Below are 20,528 nucleotides of genomic sequence, written 5' to 3'. Positions count from 1 at the left end.
CCTGATCACATTGCTGCCAAAACAAACCATGAAACATTTCGTCATATGTTATCGAGCTACTTCACAAATTTCACCGAGTAGATGCCTTTTCAGAGTGCAAAAATAAATTTTAGTAACTTTTTCGCCCTACACCATCATTAAAGCAAATTGCTGATATGATAAGCTGGTTCTGACTGGCAGTTATTAGCTCCTATAAGTTGGAGTGGTGCAGCCTTGCTGATGATGTCACGGCATGGACTATTCGATCTGAGCCGCGGCGCGCCTACATAATGATGCGCCTCCTTCGTGCGCTTTTCCAATGTTTGCATTCTCTTTTTGCTTGTCTCAAGCTGAAGATAAATGAAGAAGTAGATTTAACAATGTTCTAGGTAAAAGAATAAAAGTTTACTTTTGCTACTGCACAACCACGCCGCTAGGTCGTATAGAACTGTGAGATGAGTGAAAAGGTCTGTGTCGTGCTGCTAACCCCGATGATGGATTCAATTTGTGGCGACGGTAGCCACATTCTTGCGGGTGCAAAAACACGCTTCAGTTTGGATACAACTAACTGATTGATGTATAACCATGTAATTTTGAGAAGGAATTAAGACACCATATTTATTGACATTATAAAGTTGAGATGTGCATGGGTGATTCCTTTCAGGTATGTCAGGGCTCCCCTAAAATAATTTTCACCGGAGCAATTCATGGAAGGGCACCTACTTGAAATGGTCATTTTTCTCTCTGCACGGGGCAAAATTTTTGGAGGTTAGGGGACAGCGGATAGAAAGAGTTAATTTCGGCTTTCTGACGTTTGTGTTGAAATCGTTGCTATCAGCGGCGCTTTCAAGTGAAGTTTCCATTAGCGATTTGTGACGCGGCTGTAGAACACTCCAGCCTTTCATGCAAATCAGGGTATAGGGCTACATTATCCCTGGCGACTGTTAAGAAGAAACCTGTACATAGGATCTAAGTCAATGGAAATGTCTCATTATTTCCAAAATCATTGTCTGTGTGGCAGTATTTGTTTGTTTGACGAATATGTTACGTGAGTGCTTATGACAGTCATATTCATATAATGTCTCCTGCTGGAAAAAGCGCAGTTCTGTCAAATAATTTAGATCATTTGCAGATGCAGGGGTAACTTGCATGGCAAAGCGCAATGCATTTAGTGACCTAAAAATGTCCCAATTTCATTTCTCATACTTCGGCATAGACATGTAATCCGGTAGTCTATGCCTAGTTTTAATAGCCTTAGTACCACTTTGCATATTTTATTAGCACCTGATCTGTGGTGTACGCGATAAAAACAGTGAACGTCTTCTCCTGCATCACCATGTTCACAATTCGTTCGGATGGGAGTCTGCCTATCGTAAGCTAAATTATGGAAACTTATTACAGCTTTAAAAATGTTCACCAGTTGTGAAACCTTGCACCTTGTATGTTTAGAAATTTGGGTCACGAAATTGAGGAATAATCACCAACGTAGCGCTAATGAGGTGTACACAGCAGAAAAAGGCGACAAGCGCCGGCAAAGCAGGCGAGTCCGTGCCGTGACGTCACATTGCCGCAACTGCAGCGATGCCAGTGTTCGTTCTCGGGGATAATTGCGCATATTGCCTATTTTATTTTTGTTCGGGCAGGAAATTCACCCCGCTGTGTTGCCGCTATGAAATGTATCGTTTTTTTTATCTTTATCTCACATGGCATTTTAGTTTTCATTTTTTAAAACATGAACTCGTTTTGATACTGTTGCAGCTGTGAATTGTAACCGCTTTGTCTTTATGCTCAATAACCGCACCCTTTCGCTTACTGCTCGCATGCGTTCGTCATCTTTACATGTATATATTTAACTGTAATGCTTTCTGTTTATTATATTGCAATTGTATCTTTCCTTTTGTATTTTCTCCCACACGATATGTATATTGACACACTTCTTGTGTATTGCCCCCCTTACTTAATGCCTCCCCTGGGGCCTGTAAGGTACCTTTAAATAAATAAAATAAATAAATAAACTTCATCAGGAAAAGCTCACTAATGACGAATAGTCGGCACCAGTGTTGACGAGACCAGCGACGTTGTGGCCGTCAATACTACGGCGAAGTCGCTAGTTCGTTGTCTTGCATTCCGGTTTGGTTGTCGCGTCAGGTCATGGCTACATCGGTTTGCTCCACTGCTTCCATGCGACATCGTCAGGTTTTCTGGCTGGGAAGTTTCTATTTCAGGGCTCTGTCCGGCTTGCAGTGTGTTAGCGTTTCGTCGCAGCGGCGGTGGCAGAGGGTCTTCGGTGTTTTGTCGTTCAGCTACAGCACCTCCATCAGTTGCTGCCCTTAGTTTTCCGAATATGGGCTCACGGAATGACCCCTGTTCGGGCTGCTGTACAGTTGTCATTGGGACCTGTAACGTCCAGGTGATTGAGAACAGGAAGAATGTCAAGGTGACGCTGTGGTGGTCAGGTAGTCAGTGATGTCACGTGGTCGCTCCCCACGATGCGGAGGTAGTGCATTGACGTCGAAGCCGCGTCGCCCATTTAGCGGTACTGGCAGCGGCGGTATGTGTGGCCAGCTTCTCCGCAGTGGTAGCATAGTGGACGCCCAAACGTCGGTATGGGAGCGCATTAAACGTAGGTCTTCCTCGATGCGTAGCACTGAGAGACAGGTGGGTGGTATGTCATCGGTGGTGGCGGCGGCGGTGTCTGGCAACAAAAATGGGACGGTGTGGCCTCTTGACATGGACGTGGGGTAAGGGAGTAGCATCTGGCTTGAAGTTGCGGTTGCGCTGACTGGGGCATGCCCAGCAATTGCTTAATTTTTTCTCTGACAACATCTACGATTGACAAAGCTTGAGGCTTGCACGACGGGATCATTGCACAGCCTGGCATTGAGCGGCGGTTGAATTGACTTGTGCGCATTTCAAGGGTGTTCTTGATAGTCGTTGCTTCTGAGATGAATTCTTGGACGCTGTTCGGAGGGTTCTGCATCAGTCCCGCAAAAAGCTCCTGCTTAATCCTTTGCATAAGGAGGCGGAATTTCTTGTCCTCAGGCATTTCGGGGTTGGCGTGATGGAAGAGTTTGGTCATCTCTTCCGTGAAGAGCACCACTTTCTCTTTTGGCAGCTACATGCGGGTTTCTAAAATGGCTTCAGCCTTCTCCTTGCGGACCATACTTGCAAAAGTGGCCAAGAACCTGGCTCGAAAAACGTCCCACATTGTAAGGCTTTGTTCTTGATTCTCGAACGAGGTCTGAGCACTGTCTTCTAAAGCGAAATAGACATGCCAAAGCTTGTCGTCCTCAGTCCAGTCATCGAAGATGTTGACTCGGCCAAACCTCTCAAGCTCTCAAGCCAGCTTTCCTGGTCTTGAAGTGGTGAACCGCGGAAAGTTGGCGGCTCCTTAGGTTGCCGGAGCAGGAGCGGTGCAGGTGGCACAGGTGCTGTCATTGCTGCCTTGATCGCTGTGAACGTCTTGGTCTTCGAAGCCTTTACTCTGGTGCCAGGCCTTGTTGCCTACGGCTAACTCGCTGCTCATGGCTGGCGTCGGGGTCTTCTCAGCGACGTGGGCTGGGCTCACGGCTTGAAGGAGGCGTCCGGTGCATGAAAGAACCAGCACCTCTACCAGATGTCACGGGGTCATGACGTGGACAAATGGAGCAGACTGCGGGTCGAATAATAAACTGTTTATTTGGGCAAACCTGTGCCAGGTAAACGAAAAGTGGGATTACAGTAGCAGTTTCACACTGATAGCGGCGAATGGAGCATCAGCCGTCGGTCAACTGATAAGCGGCGAAAGGCGTTGCATACCTGCCATGTCTCCCGGATTGGCAGGGAGACTCCTAAATTTGGACCGTTTCTTTCGTGTGTATGGTTGGCATGGAAATCTCCCGAAAATCGAAATTTCTGTCCATGATCTAGCTGCATTGACAAAAAAGCAGCTCAGTATGCTCCAGGCTTTTCGAACCTACCCCATTTCATTACGAATGAGTTTAAGAGGTGTTCATGTAAACATACAGTAGAATCTCAGTGATGCGACACCGCGGCAGATACGAATTTGTGAAATTCCCCAGCCAAATTGCACTTATGTGCCTAAATTCGAATATTTCGAACTCATTTTCTAATTGCGGCGGGTGATAGGGACTTTAGTACGGAAACCGTCGAATGAAGGCCGAAAGCAGCGTACTCAAAGCTTCGAAAGTATGCGTGCGACCACCGCTCGTGCTGTCTTCTGCAGTGCGTGTGATTGTCGTTGCCACAACCACTGTGGACGAAACCGCGGTCGCTCTTGACGCAATCATGTATTGCGACGACGTAACTCACAGAGCTCCGAAAGTGTGCGCCCGACCAGTCAAAGCAACGCTGCTTTCCGCATACTCTGTGAACAAAACTGCGGCAGTTGTGATCGTATATTGCATAAAACGACTTGGCTTTGAAGGCGCGTGTGCAGCCAAGCACACAGGGATTGTAAAAGGAGCTACCGTTTTCCGCAACCCCCGCGCACAAAACTGCAGTCGCGGCGACGCGTTAGCGATCTACGAGCTCCCGGCATGCAGGGGTAAATTAAAGGCCACAAATACGTGAAAAAAAGTCGAAATTTCGCCATAAGAGCAAAGCATTGAATGGGACAGCAACAACTTGAAGGGTGACGCTGAGAACAGCCAGCAGATCAAAACATCAGCGCGCTGCTCACTCACAAATGACGCACGAAAACAATACACGCTGGACGAGAGCGAACTAACAACGTTTACCGCTCAACACGTAATGCGCTGTTTAAAAAAATGATGTACGATACGTAATCACAAGTACAGATAAGTACAAACTAAGAAGTGTCCCAGTTATACCTCGCTGTGTATGAAAAGCGCGCTATTTTCGCAAAGGAGACCTGTGCAGAGACCTGTGTGGAGACCGCAGTAACCTTTGTAGGCCCGAAAACTAACCCAATCGTTCCAGTAAAAGCGCCAAAGGCACACGATTCTCCCCACCAAAGGATAAGCGCGCGCCGGGCGGCTTTTTTTCTTTCTTTCTTAAGTGCTTTTTATATATATATATAGCGAACGACGGCGGCAACGGCAGAAAACCAGCCTAGACTGTCCATATAATCGCTATCTAAATAAAAAGGGGCAGACACGTTTTTGGCGTTGCTGTCAAAAGAATCTAGTAGTGAGCAAAGCTTTTACCCCCGCTTTTGCGTCAGCCAGCTGCGCCGTCCCGTCCGTTCACGTGTGTCCCAGGAAGTTGTTTTGAAGGAAATAGATTTTGCTAGTTGTGTTAATTCTTTGAGACTCTCATCTTAGTGGGAAACCCTACGCTCGTGTGTTGGGCCACTCCAAGCCACTATAAGACCGCAACGCTGATGTTAGCACTTGCGATTGAGAACTCACCCTGCACCCCTTCTTGTTTTTCACAATGTTTTTTTTTTGTTTGTCCTTGGGTTCTTGTTTTGGTGTATAAAAAAATAAGGGCAATTAATTCAGCCCCACCCCCCTATTGTGGAAATTATCTGGATTCAGAATCCTTTAACTTGGCAGTTGTGGCATTGGCATTTATACACTTTTTATCGAATGTTCTAGCATTATCGCTAGCAGCGACGTAGGTTCCAAAATTATCTGTAGTGTTTGCACAGTGGGCGTAATTTTAACAAAATGATCTGCTACAGTTCCGAAGCCTCTCGAACACTGCAGGCGTTGTTTTGCTGAGAATTACGTACAGTGTAACGGGGTGATAACAAAGTTTGAGAAAAAGAACGTGGCAATATGTAGAAGGTTCAATTGATCTTATGCGCAAAGTATCTTACCCTTCCTTTCTCACTGGTCCGAGAAACTGGCGAAAGCAAGTTGTATCCACAAATGTGGGTGCTGCGCTTAAAGGGGATATAAAACCTGCAATATTTACTCGTCCCAGTAACAGTTCCGTACTGCGCCAAAGAATTCACATTCAGAGACATGAAAATTTCCTATTTCAGGGATGTTCTCTTGCAAACATTGACAAAATTCTCAGCATATTTCCCTGCACAACAGTACTCAATTCCGCCCCAATCCACACACACACATGCTAGTATAATTACAATTACAGCGAGCGTATTTAACCATGACCTATGTTTTTGTATCTTTTGTATATGATGTGTCTTTTTATTGTTCTTGATGTTTTACACCTGTGTGCAATGTTATGATCTTGCCCCTCCTGCTGGGGCCCTTAATTGGGCCTGCAGTTTTTTGTAAATAAATAAATAAAATAAATAATTGCGTGTCTGACATACTGGTGACTTTTGAAATCTTGACTAGCCTTTTCACTGCCGCACAACAAGAACATGACTTTATTAATTCATATATTGTTAGTACAATGCACAATGCGGGCTTCAAATTCAACACCTATATTAAACTAGGAATCGCTTCGTGTAAATATCAGAAACAAATCTCAAGCACTATGATTGCGTGGTGCACGCACTAGTACCGATTACAGCAGATGGAGGCGCACTGTGACTGCTAATTATCGGTCATCATAGGAGAGTTTACCATTTCTGAAATTACCTGCAATATCACGAAGATTCTCTTATTCTCTTTGGCTCGAAATGACAGGCGAAAATTCCCCGAAAGAGGGAAAATTTTCTGCTTGGAACATCACTGACTCGTCTAATACATAGAGTTGCCTAAAATTAACTAGAAGGGACTCTGGCGCTGCGATCGTTCAGCATCAGTGGGAATGATGGGTAACACAGATTTGCCTAGTCTTTGTACTTGCGTGTGGCCAATTGCACTTGTGGCTTCGTTTGCTGTGTTTTGGTTTCGTTAAAAAAAAAAAAAAAGAACGAACGCTGTTGAATTTTGTGACGCAATTTGAAATGGTAAGCCTAAAGGAATAAGGAGGTGAAGCGCAACAGCTGAACATTTGCTGATTTTTGTTTCATGAGAAAACAGCTCCAAGCCATGCGAACACAAACAGAGCTGGAAGTACAAAGATTAGACAAATTCGTGTACTCCCCATCATTCCCATGCTCACTAAAGCATCGTGTGTTGCACCTCCCAATGACAATAGCACTAGAGTTCTCTCTAGTGTACATTGTGGGCGTGCTGACACTCCCTGTAAAGTTGTTTGCTCCATGTGGCGCACGTGTCTCGCCCCAAGGCCGCATTTCGGGTGACAACCGCCGGGCGATAGGTGGCGTTGTGTTCGCGTTGAGTACCACTGTTGGTAGTGTTAGCGCCGGCGGTGACCCCTGGATGAAGGCAGGCCTTGGTGGCGGGCGAAAGTTGAGCGAGCTTCTTTCTGCGCGTGGCAGTTGCCGCGAACGGTTGTCTCTCACGGTGGGTCAGCCGGGGACGGCACTGCGGGCCGCCTACGGTAGACCCACGTGGTGAGTGAAGCGTTGACGCCGCCGCCTTTTGTGTGCTCTTGTTTTATTTTGTCTGAGTGTTTGGTAATTTTGTGTAATGATGACTTAGCGTGTTACAATTGATGTATCATTCGGCGGACGATATCGTCGTTATAAATTAGTTAAACGCTTGTATGTATTTGGTATTGTACCGGCTGCGTCTGCTGTGTCCGTTCACTCCAAAAGCACGGCGTGGCGCTCGCTCGCCTTGTCGAGACCCCACAACATTTATACAACTGTATGGTCCAATGAACTCACCTGCTTTTTTTTTTCTCCAGAAAATTTGATACCACTCGTGGTAATGGTTCGCCAAGTGGAAGAAAAAAAGAAATATGTGGAGTAGAAGGTGAAATTTCACGCAAGTGTTGAGAATCTTAAAGCTTGGTAGTGCAAAATTGACAAGGACAGGAAGGACCACAGAAATACAGGACATAGCCCAGCAACACATTCTTTTAACCTGTTAAGAAGCTCGCTGTCCAACTGCTGCTGACATTGAAATCAGTGGCATCAATGCCTTCATTTTTGGCCATGGCCCACTTGGTGATTTGAATAATTTCGTGAGGAGGACGGCACATTCCTCAATACAGACCCTTTTTATATTAGAGAACTCCGCTCTCCACAAGAAGAAACTTTCCTTGCTTTAGCCTGCGAAATGCAGAGCATTCTTTTTTCATAGGCCGAAGCGCGTTCTCTCGTTTTCTTTAGTAACATGTGCGTACAATATCTATGCTGAAGTGTCGTCCAGCTGCACGACTCTTATGCTGTAGTGCACGCTCAGCCAACATTAAGCGGGCCGTGTGTATCGGTTCATCATATCCTATGCAGCAGGTGTCCAACAAAGTTCACTTCGGGAAACCCAACAACAAAGAAGTAGTGACAGACGCACACACATGAGACATTCAATCGTTCTACGCTGCGGGGGTGTGCACTGATCTTCCCTGATGGGTGCATGTCACACCTGCAGCAGCGTTGTGCTTTTTTTTTTTTGCTTTGATTGCCTGCTCTTCTGCTGCTCTTCATTAAACCTTTCTATAGCTCTCTTTCTTGTGTGGGGCTGTAAGTCAGCAGCGTTTCTTCCACATTTGCAGAAGAAACATCTCTTGCAAAACAATGCGACTTCTAAATTTTGGCCCACTTCGCTTGAACTCGTGATATCCGGCAAATGTTTAGCATGGTTGTTAAGCTATGTTTTGAGTGTTATTGTATTATTGTTTTAAGATATAGTAATGTGAGAAAAGTTTGGTTTAATCATCAACAGCACTGACAATTGCACTAAAAAAATAGTTACACTAAAAAAATATATATCTTTTTTTACTGAGTACCAATGTAGGAGGGGGGCATTGCACAAGTAGATACAGGTGTCACAGCAGTGAACACTTGTTGCATGTAGGAAATCGAATTGAATTGAAAAAGGGCAAGTGCACTGCTAACTTATACAAGTCAGCGAGCGGCACATGCACAGTTTTGGCATTGTGATTGCTCTTTTTACAAGATAATGTAAAAAGAGGTTACAGTATAAAACATTTTCTACTGTAGACTCTTATTGAACAGAACCTGAAGGGGCCAGAAAAATGTGTTCCATATTTACAGGAGTTCCGCTGGCTGAGAGATGAACAGAGGTGCAGAGTTCTAGGCTTGTACAAATAGTGAATTTAGGTTCAATGTGAATAGGGATTTTGGTCGAACAATGTCGAATCGCATTCGAGCAGTATATATTACATATTATGCAGAAAAATGGGCATACTTTTCATGACTCAATTAACCTGCACATATCTTTTAAGAATTGAAACAAGGCCTGTGCAAATGACATTTCTTTCGGTTCAGAGGAAATGGAAACGACTTTGAATAGTAGCAGGATTTTGCAATACGAGTGAGAAACTGTAAAATACTATGTTATGTTATGAAATTTACTGTACTTAGAGCACATGAGCTGGTATAACAAGCTTTCAAACATTAAAAATGATGAATTGATGTCGGAGTAGGTGTTTTCATGACTTATCACTCCTTTGTTGCTCATGATGCGCTCGCGGCTGTTTCTCTGGCTTCGCAGAGGCCAAATATGGTGTTACGTCATGTGAATAGATGGCGGGGGTGTGTGTGACTGGTGCAGGCGTGATAGTCATGGGATGCGTGTCGTGTGGGAACATGACTGCGTGTCGCCCTCGGGGCGCTGAGACACTTTAGCGTGACTCGGCGTGCGTGCGCGTTGCGTTCCCTTTGTCGCGTCACGCCGGCGATGCCGCGCCAGGAGCCGATTTGCCTGGCATATGCTCGCAGGCGCACGGCGCGCTGCGTTGCGGTGACGCGTGCGCGCTTGGGCGCGCCCGGCATCCTTCGGTCACAAAGCTAAGCACGGTGCTGTCTAAGTAACGTTGTTGCAGCGATGGCGTATTGGTTAGAGCATCTGCCTCGCATGCAAAAGATCCGTGGTTAAATCCCGGTGCCGCGCAGTTCCCAACCGGATGAAAAAAAATCCGCATGGTGATGAAACTGCATTAAGAGGCCTCGGTGCGGCCTCATCGGTAACCACCGCCGGGAACGCACTCCCTCATCAAAGAAGGATTGGCCACCCTGGTGCAGTATCTGGCCACTACCTCCCACATGCATACGTCAAATAGCTCACGGCCCTCAGTCCCCAGCAGCTGCCAAGCAACTGACCACGGCGGCGGTGAGATCTGCAACGCAGCAGAGGGTGCTAAGAATCTCTGGATCCGGACAGGCCGCCATTGGAACCTGAACTTGGCAACGTTTAACGCTAGAACCTTATTTAGTGAGGGAAGTCTAGTTGTATTATTCAAGGAGCTAGAGGGTGTTAAATGGGATATAATAAGGCTCAGTGAGGTTAGGAGGACAGATGAGGCTTATACGGTGCTACAGAATGGGCACGTCCTTTGCTATAGGGGCTTGGCTGACAAAAGAGAATTGGGAGTGGGGTTCCTAATTCACAGAAACATAGCTGGCAACATAGAGGAATACTATAGCAATAATGAAAGGGTGGTAGGTATCGTAATTAAACTGAATAAAAGATACAAGATGGAGGTGGTACAGGCTTACGCGCCTACATCCAGCCATGATGACGCTTCACTTGAAAGCTTTTATGAAGACGTGGAATCGGCAATGAGTAGTAAAAACACAGTATACTATGCTGATGGGAGACTTTAATGCAAAGGCAGGGAAGAAGCAGGCTGGAGACCAGGCAGTAGGAGACTATGGCATCGGTACTAGAAACGCCAGAGGAGAGCTACTAGTAGAATTCGCAGAACGCAATAATTTACGGATTTTGAATACCTTCTACTGAAAACGAGAAAACCGCAAGTGGACATGGAGGAGCCCTAATGGCGAAAATAAGAACGAAATAGACTTTATAATGAGTGCACACCCAGGCATCGTGCAGGATGTGGAAGTGGTTAGCAAGGTACGATGCAGTGTCCATATAATGGTGCGGTCTCTAATTCGCCTAGACTTGAAGAAGGAACGACAAGAACTGACACGCAAAAAGCCAATGAATGAGCTAGCACTGAGAGGGAAAGTACAGGAATTCAGAGTCTTGCTTCAGAACAGGTACTCGGCTCTTAGTGAGGAAACCAACCTTAGCGTAGATACAATGAATAATAATCTGACGAGCATCATTACGGAGTGTGCAGTGGAAGTTGGAAGCAGGGTAGTTAGACAGGACACTGGCAAGCTTTCCAAGGAAACGAAGAATCTCATTAAGAAGTGTCAAATCATGAAAGTCTCAAGTACAGCAGACAAATAGAACTGGCAGAGCTTTCAAAGTTGATTAATAGGCGTAAGGTATGTGATGTGAGAAGGCATAACATGGAGATAATTGAACACGCCCTGAAAAACGGAGGAAGCGTCAAAGCAGTGAAGAGGGAACTTGGGATAGGCAAAAATCGGATGTATGCACTGAGGGACAAAAAAGGCAAAATAACTACCGATATGGATAGGATAGTTAAAATAGCAGAAGAGTTTTACAGAGATCTGTACAGTAGCCGGGATAATCACGACTATAAGACTATAATCAATACTATAAGAACTAGCAGTAACCCAGATGACACCCCACCAGTAATGATAGAAGAAGTCAGAAAAGCTTTGGAGAGCATGCAAAGAGGCAAAGCTGCTGGTGATGATCAGGTAACAGCAGATCTGCTGAAAGATGGAGGACAGATTGTGTTAGAAAAACTAGCCACCCTGTTTATGAGATGTCTCCTGACGGGAAGAGTACCAGAGTCTTGGAAGAACGCTAACATCATCTTAATACATAAGAAAGGAGATGACAAGGACTTGAAGAATTACAGGCCGATCAGCTTGCTCTCTGTAGTATACAAGCTATTTACAAAGGTAATTGCTAACAGAGTAAAGAAAACATTAGAATTCAATCAACCAAAGGAACAAGCAGGATTTCGAACAGGCTACTCAACAATCAATCACATTCATACTATCAATCAGGGAATAGAGAAATGCTCAGAATATAACCAACCACTATACATAGCCTTCATAGATTACGAGAAGGCGTTTGATTCAGTAGAAATATCAGCCGTCATGCACACACTGCGGAATCAGGGCGTCGATGAAGTATATATAAACACCCTGGAAGAAATCTACAGGGGATCAACTGCTATCATAGTGCTTCATAAAGAAAGCAACAAAATATCAATCAAGAAGGGGTTAAGGAAGGGGGACACAATCTCCCCAATGCTATTTACCGCGTGCTTACAGGAGGTTTTCAGAAGCCTAGAATGGGAACAGTTAGGGATAAGAGTTAATGGAGAGTACCTTAGTAACCTGCGCTTTGCCGATGACATTGCATTGCTGAGTAACTCAGGGGACGAATTGCAACTCATGATTACGGAGTTATACAAGGAGAGCAGAAAGGTGGGTCAAGGTGGGTCTTAAAATTAATCTGCAGAAAACGAAAGTAATGTACAACAACCTCGAAAAAGGGCAGTGCTTCGAGATAAATAATAGTGCACTTCAAGTTGTAAAAGACTATGTTTACTTAGGGCAGGTAATAACCGCGGAGCCAAACCACGAGATTGAAGTAACTAGAAGAATAAGATTGGGGTGGAGCATATTTGGCAAGCACTCTCAAATTATGACAGGTAGATTGCCTCTATCCCTCAAGAGAAAGGTATGTAACAGCTGTATCTTGCCGGTACTTAGCTACGGAGCAGAAACCCGGAGACTTACAAAGAGGATTCAGCTTAAGTTGAGGACGACGCAGCGAGCAATGGAAAGAAAAATGGTAGGTGTAACCTTAAGAGACAAGAAGAGAGCAGAGTGGATTAGGGAACAAACGGGGGTTAAGGATATCACATCTGAAATCAAGAAGAGGAAATGGACATGGACCGGGTATGTAGCGCGTAGACAGGATAACCGCTGGTCATTAAGGGTAACTGACTGGATTCCCAGAGAAGGCAAGCGGGTTAGGGGGAGACAGAAGGTTAGGTGGGCAGATGAGATTAAGAAGTTTGTGGGTATAAATTCAGAATCAGAATCAGAAATTCTTTTATTTTCAAACGAAATTGTTGGGGGTCCTTCAGGCGAAAAGCTGCATAGTACAACTTTAATGTGCCTGAAGGCCCTCACATGGCAGCAGTAACACTAAAACTAACATAGATACAGATGTTTAGCATATATCCAAATATAATACATCATTTTAATTGAAACTAGGAACTTTCAACATGTTGAATACAGTAACACTAGTGATTTCCCACGAACACATGGTACTTAAAAATAACATAGAAATGTAATACATTTGTGAGAAGAGATGTGACCGTACATTGTGGTACATAAGAAACAATAGTATTTACAACACTAAGAAAAGCACTGCTATAAATATGACTAGGATGCACATTATGATGACACTTTGTATATTGAAACACTGAGTGCGAAGTAGATAATATAACAGAAAATGCGAAAATATAATAACGATGTCTTTTATATGTTCATTCCGATTTACAAAAGTATTGTCTAATTTGTTTGCGAGTCAAAGTATTCGGATTAAATGTTTCCCCTTGCACTTTATTTAACAACGAAGGTAGGCTATGTCGTAGTGACTGCATAAGATAATTTGTGCATCTGAATGGTACTAACCACCTGTCTTGGCTACGAGTGCGCGAGTCACTTTTTTTGTATTCGAGTCGTGACGTATGTTTTAGGAAGGATTTGATATTGTCGGAGCCGAAACAAAATTAATATAAAAGTCGGCATTCGTAAAGATTTGTTGCACGTACTATATTATGTTTTTGAAAAAGTTGAGCGCTAGGATGAAAATAGGGTACATTGGCTATTTGTCGAAACGCGCGTTTTTGAAGTTGAAGAAGTGTGCGAACATTAGTTTTCGTGGTGGGGGCCCATACAAGCGCACAATAGTGAAGATGCGATTCAAACAAGGCGTAATATATTTGCAACTTCACCTTCTCAGGAAAAAAATGCCGACAACGAGACAGCACACCAGCGGCAGATGACAACGATCTTGATATTAGTTCAACATGATCGGTCCAATTCATGTGTTCTGAAAACGTAACGCCTAACACTTTGTATTTCCTCAAAATTTCAATGGGAGCACCGTCTAAGAATAATTCTTGATTGAAACAAGACTGGCTGCTTCTCGCCCTGAACAATATGGCTTTCGAATTTGAGCTGTTAATTGTTAGAGCATTATTGCGAGACCACGCCGACAGATTAGAAAGAATATTGCGAGATTTCTGCAACAGATCATCAAGTGGCAGCAGCAAGCACAGGACCAGGTTACCTGGCGGAACATGGGAGAGGCCTTTGTCCTGCAGTAGACGTAGTCAGGCTGATGATGATGAGGATGTTGTTGTTGTTGAAGTGAAACCACCTTTACGATAAGTTGCAAGCGCATTAATACACACCCTTTCAATCATATTTGCAAGTTTTTTTAGTGCACGAACATAGGAAACAGGGACAGGGTAGACAGAAAGAGCCCTGACTTCCAACTAACTTTATTTCACAGAATGGCAAGAATATATATATGCCTAAGAAAAGATGATTACAGAACATGAAGATAAAATACAAGCCTAATCAATGCGTCAGTATCAAAGCACGTGTGACGGGTCCTCTATTGCCTCAAAGCCCAGCTAGGTAATGACATTCTGCCTGTGATAAAGCAACCGATGAGGTGCTTAAGCATTTATCACCTAGCAAGTGTATTTTTTTGGCTTCAATAATTTCTCGGGTAAGCTGATTCCTATGCCTTGCCAATATATAGCACTGATCAAAGGGGGGGGCGCACCCACAATCTCGGCAGTGAATGCCAAGGTGCCCTTGAACCACATTGTGCACATTTTTTCAGTGTTCTTGGAGGCGGTCATTTATGCACCTGCCAGTTCGCCGACATAGACGTACCCACACGTCAGTGAAATCAAGTAGACTCCTCCCACTGCGCATGGGACGCAATGTGACCTGTGTACAACAGAGCACGGGGAAATAGAGTTTGCGCTAGGTGTAGTAACCCGTTTGCAAAGTCTCTGCAATTTTTTCGGTGCAGTCTGACCAAAGCTACCCCGCACATGTTCTCGTTTCGGTGGCGGAAAAGCTGGTCACTGTAGTGAAGCGAGACAACAAACCGGATAAGTGCGACAATGTCAGAAAGAGCCGGCCTGTCGTACTACCTTACGTGCACGGCATCTCGCACAGGCTAAAAAAGATTGCTCGAGCTGCCAATGTTCTTGTGGTTTTTTCTGCTCCGGAAAAATTGCAGAGAGTTTGCAAAAGGGTTACTACACCTCGCGCAAACTCTGCCCCATACCAGGTTACGCCCCATGCGCACTGAAAGCTGTCTACTTGAATGTCGCATTCTTGCAGTATAAGGCTCCATCTGGCAAGACATCCCGACGGGTCTTATAAGTTCGCCAGCCAGCAAAGTGAGTGGTGGTCGCTGACGGCACGGAATGGCCTTCTGTAGAGGTATGGTCTGAACTTGCTGATAGCCCATACCACTGCCAAACACTCTCTTTCTGTCGCGGAATAGTTGTTTTTTTTTTTTTTTGCTTTTGATAGGGGGCAACTGGCGTAAGCTGACTTTTGCTTTTCCATTTTGCCATTGAATGACTACCACGCCGAGACCAAGATTGCTTGCATCTGTATGGAGTTCTGTGTCATCGGTCTCGTCGAAGTGGGCGAGGATCGGCGGGCTTTGCAGACGTTTCTTCAATTCGCTAAAAGCTTTTTCTTATTCTGTACCTCAAGCGAATGATTCTTCATCTTTTGTGAGTTTCGTTAGAGGTTTGGTGATTTTTAAGAAATTGTTTACAAATTGCCTGTAGTAAGCGCATAAGCTCAAAAACCGATGCATCTTTTTCTTATCTTTGAGCTTCGGAAATCCTGCGACAGCCGCAGCCTTGTCAGGATCAGGGCCAACACCTTCCACGCCGATTGCATGTCCCAGAAAATGAAGCTTCTCAGATCCAAACTGGCCCTTTTATGGTTTGTCGAGCCGGCCAACTGGATAGCCTGAAGCACTCACTGCAGTTTCTCTGCTTGTTGGTCAAACGTCGTGGAAAATACCACAACAAAGTCGAAGTAGACTAGGCATAACTGCCACTTCAGCCCCGCGAGGACACAGTCTTCTATGCACTGGAATGTCGCTGGCGCACAACAGAGGCTGAGAGGTAGTGCTTTAAACTCAGTACAAGCCATTCGGTGTTACGAAAGTGGTCTTTTCGTGGTATCTTTCATCCACTTCAATCTACCAATAGCCGCTTTTTAAGTCGAAGGAAGAGAAATATCTAGCATGTCGTAGCCGATCCAATGTGTCATCGATACGCGGCAAGGGGTATACAACCCGCTTCGTCACACAGTTTAGTTTCCGGTAGTCTACACAGAATCTCAACGTGTTTTTTTTTTTTCTCACAAGAACTACCAGTGATGCCCACGGGCTGTTAGATGGCTGAATTACATCGTCCAAAGCATCTCTTGCACCTGACTCTTTATAACTTCTCCTTTTTTCGGTGTAACTCCGTGTGTCGATACACTGGCCTGGTTGTTTCCTCTGTTATGATTCTGTGCTTCATCCAAAGCATCTCTTGCACCTGACTCTTTATAACTTCTCCTTTTTTTTAGTGAAACTCTGTGTGTTGATGCACTGGCCTGGTTGTTTCCTCTGTTATGGTTCTGTGCTTCACGATCTGTGTGCGACATACTTTTGACGAGGCGGGAAAACATTCTGCGAATTCACTTATGAGCTCTTGTAGGATTTTCCTCTCGGCTGGTGATAGACTTCGGCTGATTGAAACTGATGTTCCAAGGTCATACATAGTTTCCGAAGCAGGTGTCGCTGATGCAATGGCACAAAAGTCGGTCACTTTAGTAAAGCTGTGTAGAAAAGCGATGGCAGTGTCTTTTGGGACATGCTGAATTTCATTTCAAAAAATGGTGAGTAGTTTGTTGGCAAACCCACCACGTTAGCGAATAATGCCCCTAGCTATGCAAATGCCTTTCTTTAGCAGCAGTTTGTCATTGCTATTCGTTATACCTTCAGAGCCGACGAATGCTCATTCCTTATGCCAACCAGGACGCTGCATTGCGGTGGCACAGTTACGTTGCTGTCGTTAACATGCAACGCAGAACTTTCCGTCTCCTCATTTATGGCTGTTTTGTCAAGAAAGAAGTACTAGAATTCTGCAGGTTTGTCATGGTGCCGTTAGCTAGCAGGAAGTCCATCCTGAGTATTACGTCTCTCGAGCATTCTGCTAGAACGAGAAAATCAGCGACCTGAATGCCGATTCTGGCGGTGCATTTTCCCAGAGGTGTTATCAGATGGTCCCCAGCCGTGTGTATTTTTGGTCCATTCCATGGCGCCAAAACTTTCTTCAAATCTTTTGCGATTGCATAGTTTACGACTGAATAATCAGTACCTGTGTCTACCCATACGTTCAATTTTCATCCGTCCACCGTAACACGCAAGTCTGAAAAATGTTTTCTTTACTTATTATTGTCATCATTTTCTGCTCATTGCCACTTCACTGGGGCCTTGACGGAGGATTGTCGCTTTGTCGGACATCAGCGGCCTTGCCTCCCCAGATCGCTGAATTCATTTTTCCTGACGCGGGCTCATCGACTGATGATTTCGTGAATTCGAAGGTGAACTTGAACGTCGCGAGCTTGGCGATCGATAACGATTTGGTGCTGGTGACCTTGACTGGTGCTGGAAGCTAGCGGCTGGAGATCCCTGCCTTGAAAGGTACTCCTCTCTTTCTATAGGCCTTTCACCATTACGCGGGCATGGAGCATACACAGAAAACCCACGCAGACCGACCCTTCGGTAGGGACAGTGTCGGTAAAGATGTCCAGCTTTTTCGCAGTGAAAACAGAGCAGTGTCCTGTCAGGTGTGCGCCATACATTGCTTATCTGTGGTTTCTGCTCTCAGAGAAAAGATGAGCTGGTCGAAGCTGACTGGCGGGCACCGGGAGTCGCGAAGAAGGCATTGTAGACGGCAGGTTGGCGTAAAGCGTCTGTGTACGTTAATACATGGCGTTCCTGTAGAGGTTGTAGAAGTCGAAGAGGTTGCACTTCTGGTTCCGGCTGAAAAATGGCGTGCCAAACTTCATCACGGATGACGGATGTGAGGGATCAAACTGTTGGCACTACTTGTCGTTGCAGAAGGTTTCAAAGCTCCTTTTTTATGATGGACCGCAGCAGCTCCCTCATTGTTTCGCTACTGTTGTCTTGCTTTGCTGAAACGATGTCTGCGGGCTCACTACTGGCATCCCAATTGTTCTGACGGGAGCGCTGCTGCAGTGCTCTTTTTATGGCCGTAGCTTCTTTGTGGATTTCAGCAACAGTATGTAAAAAGTTGCGCACTAGGCCTGCAAATAAGTCCTGCTTGACTCCACGCATGAAATGATGCACTTTCTTTTCTTCTGTCATGTTCGGATCGGCGCGTTTGAAGAGGCGGGACATCTTCTCAATATACATGGTCGCACTCGTTCCTGTGTTGGTTCCTAGATTGAAGGGAGTTTTCTGTCCTCTACAGGCGATCAATGCTTGCATACGCAGCAAGCAAATGCCGCCTAAAGTCTTCCCACGTCGTTATTTCCCCTTCGTGGTTCTCAAACCATGTTCTCTATCCTCCAACGCAAAGGACACGCGGCCCAGTTTCCTCGCCTCATCCCAGTAATATGTCTTTGTGACCCACTTGAAATGCTTCAGCCAGTCTTCTACATCTTCGTGCAAGTCACCGTGGAAGTGTTCAGGTAAGCATGGGTAGACACGATGAGTTCAGATGTTGAAGCTGCATTGGCCATTGCTCTGGAGTTGGTGGTCACCGCTGCCTGTGTTGCTGGAGCAGTGAGGAGTGGTCAGAATTCAGGTGACGCACCTCGGAGGCAGCGGCTTGAACGCTGGTGCACAGAAGTAAGTTCGCCAGGCTCCAATTGCTGAGGGTCAGGGCTTCTCTCTCTTGCGCCAAGAAGACTTCCAATCATACCCACACCTCCACTAGAATGTCACATAGTGCAGGAGGGAGAACACACACGCAATGATTTATGGAGGGTGAACTTTTTGTTCCTTTTTGAACAAAAAAAAAACCAGGCCAGTCTCGGCTTGTGCCCGTGCACGAGAGGCATGTGCTGCCCTGCACCAAAATGCACGAGCAGGCGCGTTGCGCTGTAGACCCCCACACAGCGTCTCGTTGGTTCTCTTCGTAGAAAAATTAGTATGAGTTATCTCTGTGGCAATATTCGTTTCAATATTTGAGGCATTTGAATGTTCGCACAATCCTACAGAATGCAACCAGTATGTACGAAACCAGTCATACCAGGGGCTGTTTTTTTTTTTTAAGCAGCAGTTCCTTTTAAGAGATATCTGTTTGCTAAGAGTCCACTATGTACATATTATTCCCATATTTTCTGTAATATTCGCTTTGTATAATGTTTTCTTTAGCCTGTTTGGATAATATTATTTGCTTTGTGCACTATGCAAGTGCCTTTTCTAAAAAGATCGAGTTGAGGGTCTGCAGTCTGTTGTGCTACAAAAATAATCAATGGATGACTTGCACATTTGCTTCTGCTGTTAGTGATTTAATGAGACCTATATTGATAAAATGCTCTTTATTTATGAGCCCACCTGGAGCTTCACAGTTTATCGATTTCGAAGCGTACTTGCAATAGTGACGCAGCATTGAAATATGAAATGACACTTGACCTGTCAAGAATTGTTTGATCGTTTGTATTTGGATAATTTTCATATGTTCCAATGAATAAAATTCTTGTGCAACACTCATTAGTCAAAAGTAATGTCCGAAAGCACCAATATTAGCAATGTTTGAATTTGGCTGCAGTGTTTTGAACGGAACACCACTGTGACATGGTCTTGTGCTTTTTTCACCTCCATGCAGGGAACGGTACCGCAGGTATCAGGTCCACTTTACCTTTTTGCCTTGGCGAGCGTACCGCAAGAAGTTGCAGGCGACGCCAGCTCGCATTCTACGCTACATGGAGACCACTTTCCTCCGGCGGCTCATCGATGCCATCAAGCGCAAAATGGAGCAAGTCTCCTCCGAGAGGTAAGTTCCTGGAGAGCACCAGGTGTGTCCTTCGTATTGCGGGGGCTACAAAGGAGCCTAATAAAAACCAGCATGTAATGAAATTGTAGCCTTTCAAGTGCATTGTATTAATTCTGATGCAGATGTGAGAAAAGTAAAGTGGACGAAAAGACAGCTTGCCGTCAACGGGGATCGAACCTATGACCTCCAGATTACACGCCCGATGCTCTTACTAACTGAGATATGGTGGAGGTTGTCTAAAGTTGATATTATATTTTATGAAAGAGTTTTTCATGATTTATGGCACACGAAAGTGCAAGAATACACAACAGATGGAAGGAACACAAACAACGACGAGGAGCACTAAACTTTCAACAACCTTTATTGGAAAATTGCACGTAGTATATTTGCAATGCCAACTCGCCCCCTTTAACTGATTTTTGTAAATTCCCCGATTTAGCGAACAAATTTGGGTTCTTCCGCATTTGCCCATATAAGCTAAACCCACTGGCCTCCGCGGCCGGCGATCTGCCAGCCAGGTTGGCGAGGTCAGAGGCGCTTTCTTATTATTTTTTTTGGTGCAGTATGTGACTTGCAGTTGATTGATACGGGGAGTTTAACATCCTAAAACTACTACAATGGTTCAGTAATAGATCAAGAACATTACAAAAAAT

The 20,528-nt window shown here is 45.0% G+C and overlaps 1 protein-coding gene across 5 annotated transcripts in view; it reads left to right on the top strand.

Moving 5' to 3' along the window:
* Positions 1-20,528, top strand: part of Polr1A (RNA polymerase I subunit RpI1) — a 610,310-nt gene that overhangs the window by 440,434 nt on the left and 149,348 nt on the right. For all 5 annotated transcript variants that reach the window (XM_075882913.1, XM_075882912.1, XM_037432148.2 and 2 more), the window contains one exon: positions 19,708-19,875. In XM_075882913.1, coding sequence (XP_075739028.1) covers positions 19,708-19,875 — 168 coding nt within the window. The remainder of the gene's footprint in view (positions 1-19,707; positions 19,876-20,528) is intronic.

The sequence above is a fragment of the Rhipicephalus microplus genome, unplaced genomic scaffold (assembly GCF_043290135.1).
Source record: "Rhipicephalus microplus isolate Deutch F79 unplaced genomic scaffold, USDA_Rmic scaffold_14, whole genome shotgun sequence".
NCBI lineage: Eukaryota > Metazoa > Arthropoda > Arachnida > Ixodida > Ixodidae > Rhipicephalus > Rhipicephalus microplus.
This window is presented reverse-complemented; position numbering and strand designations above follow the sequence as displayed.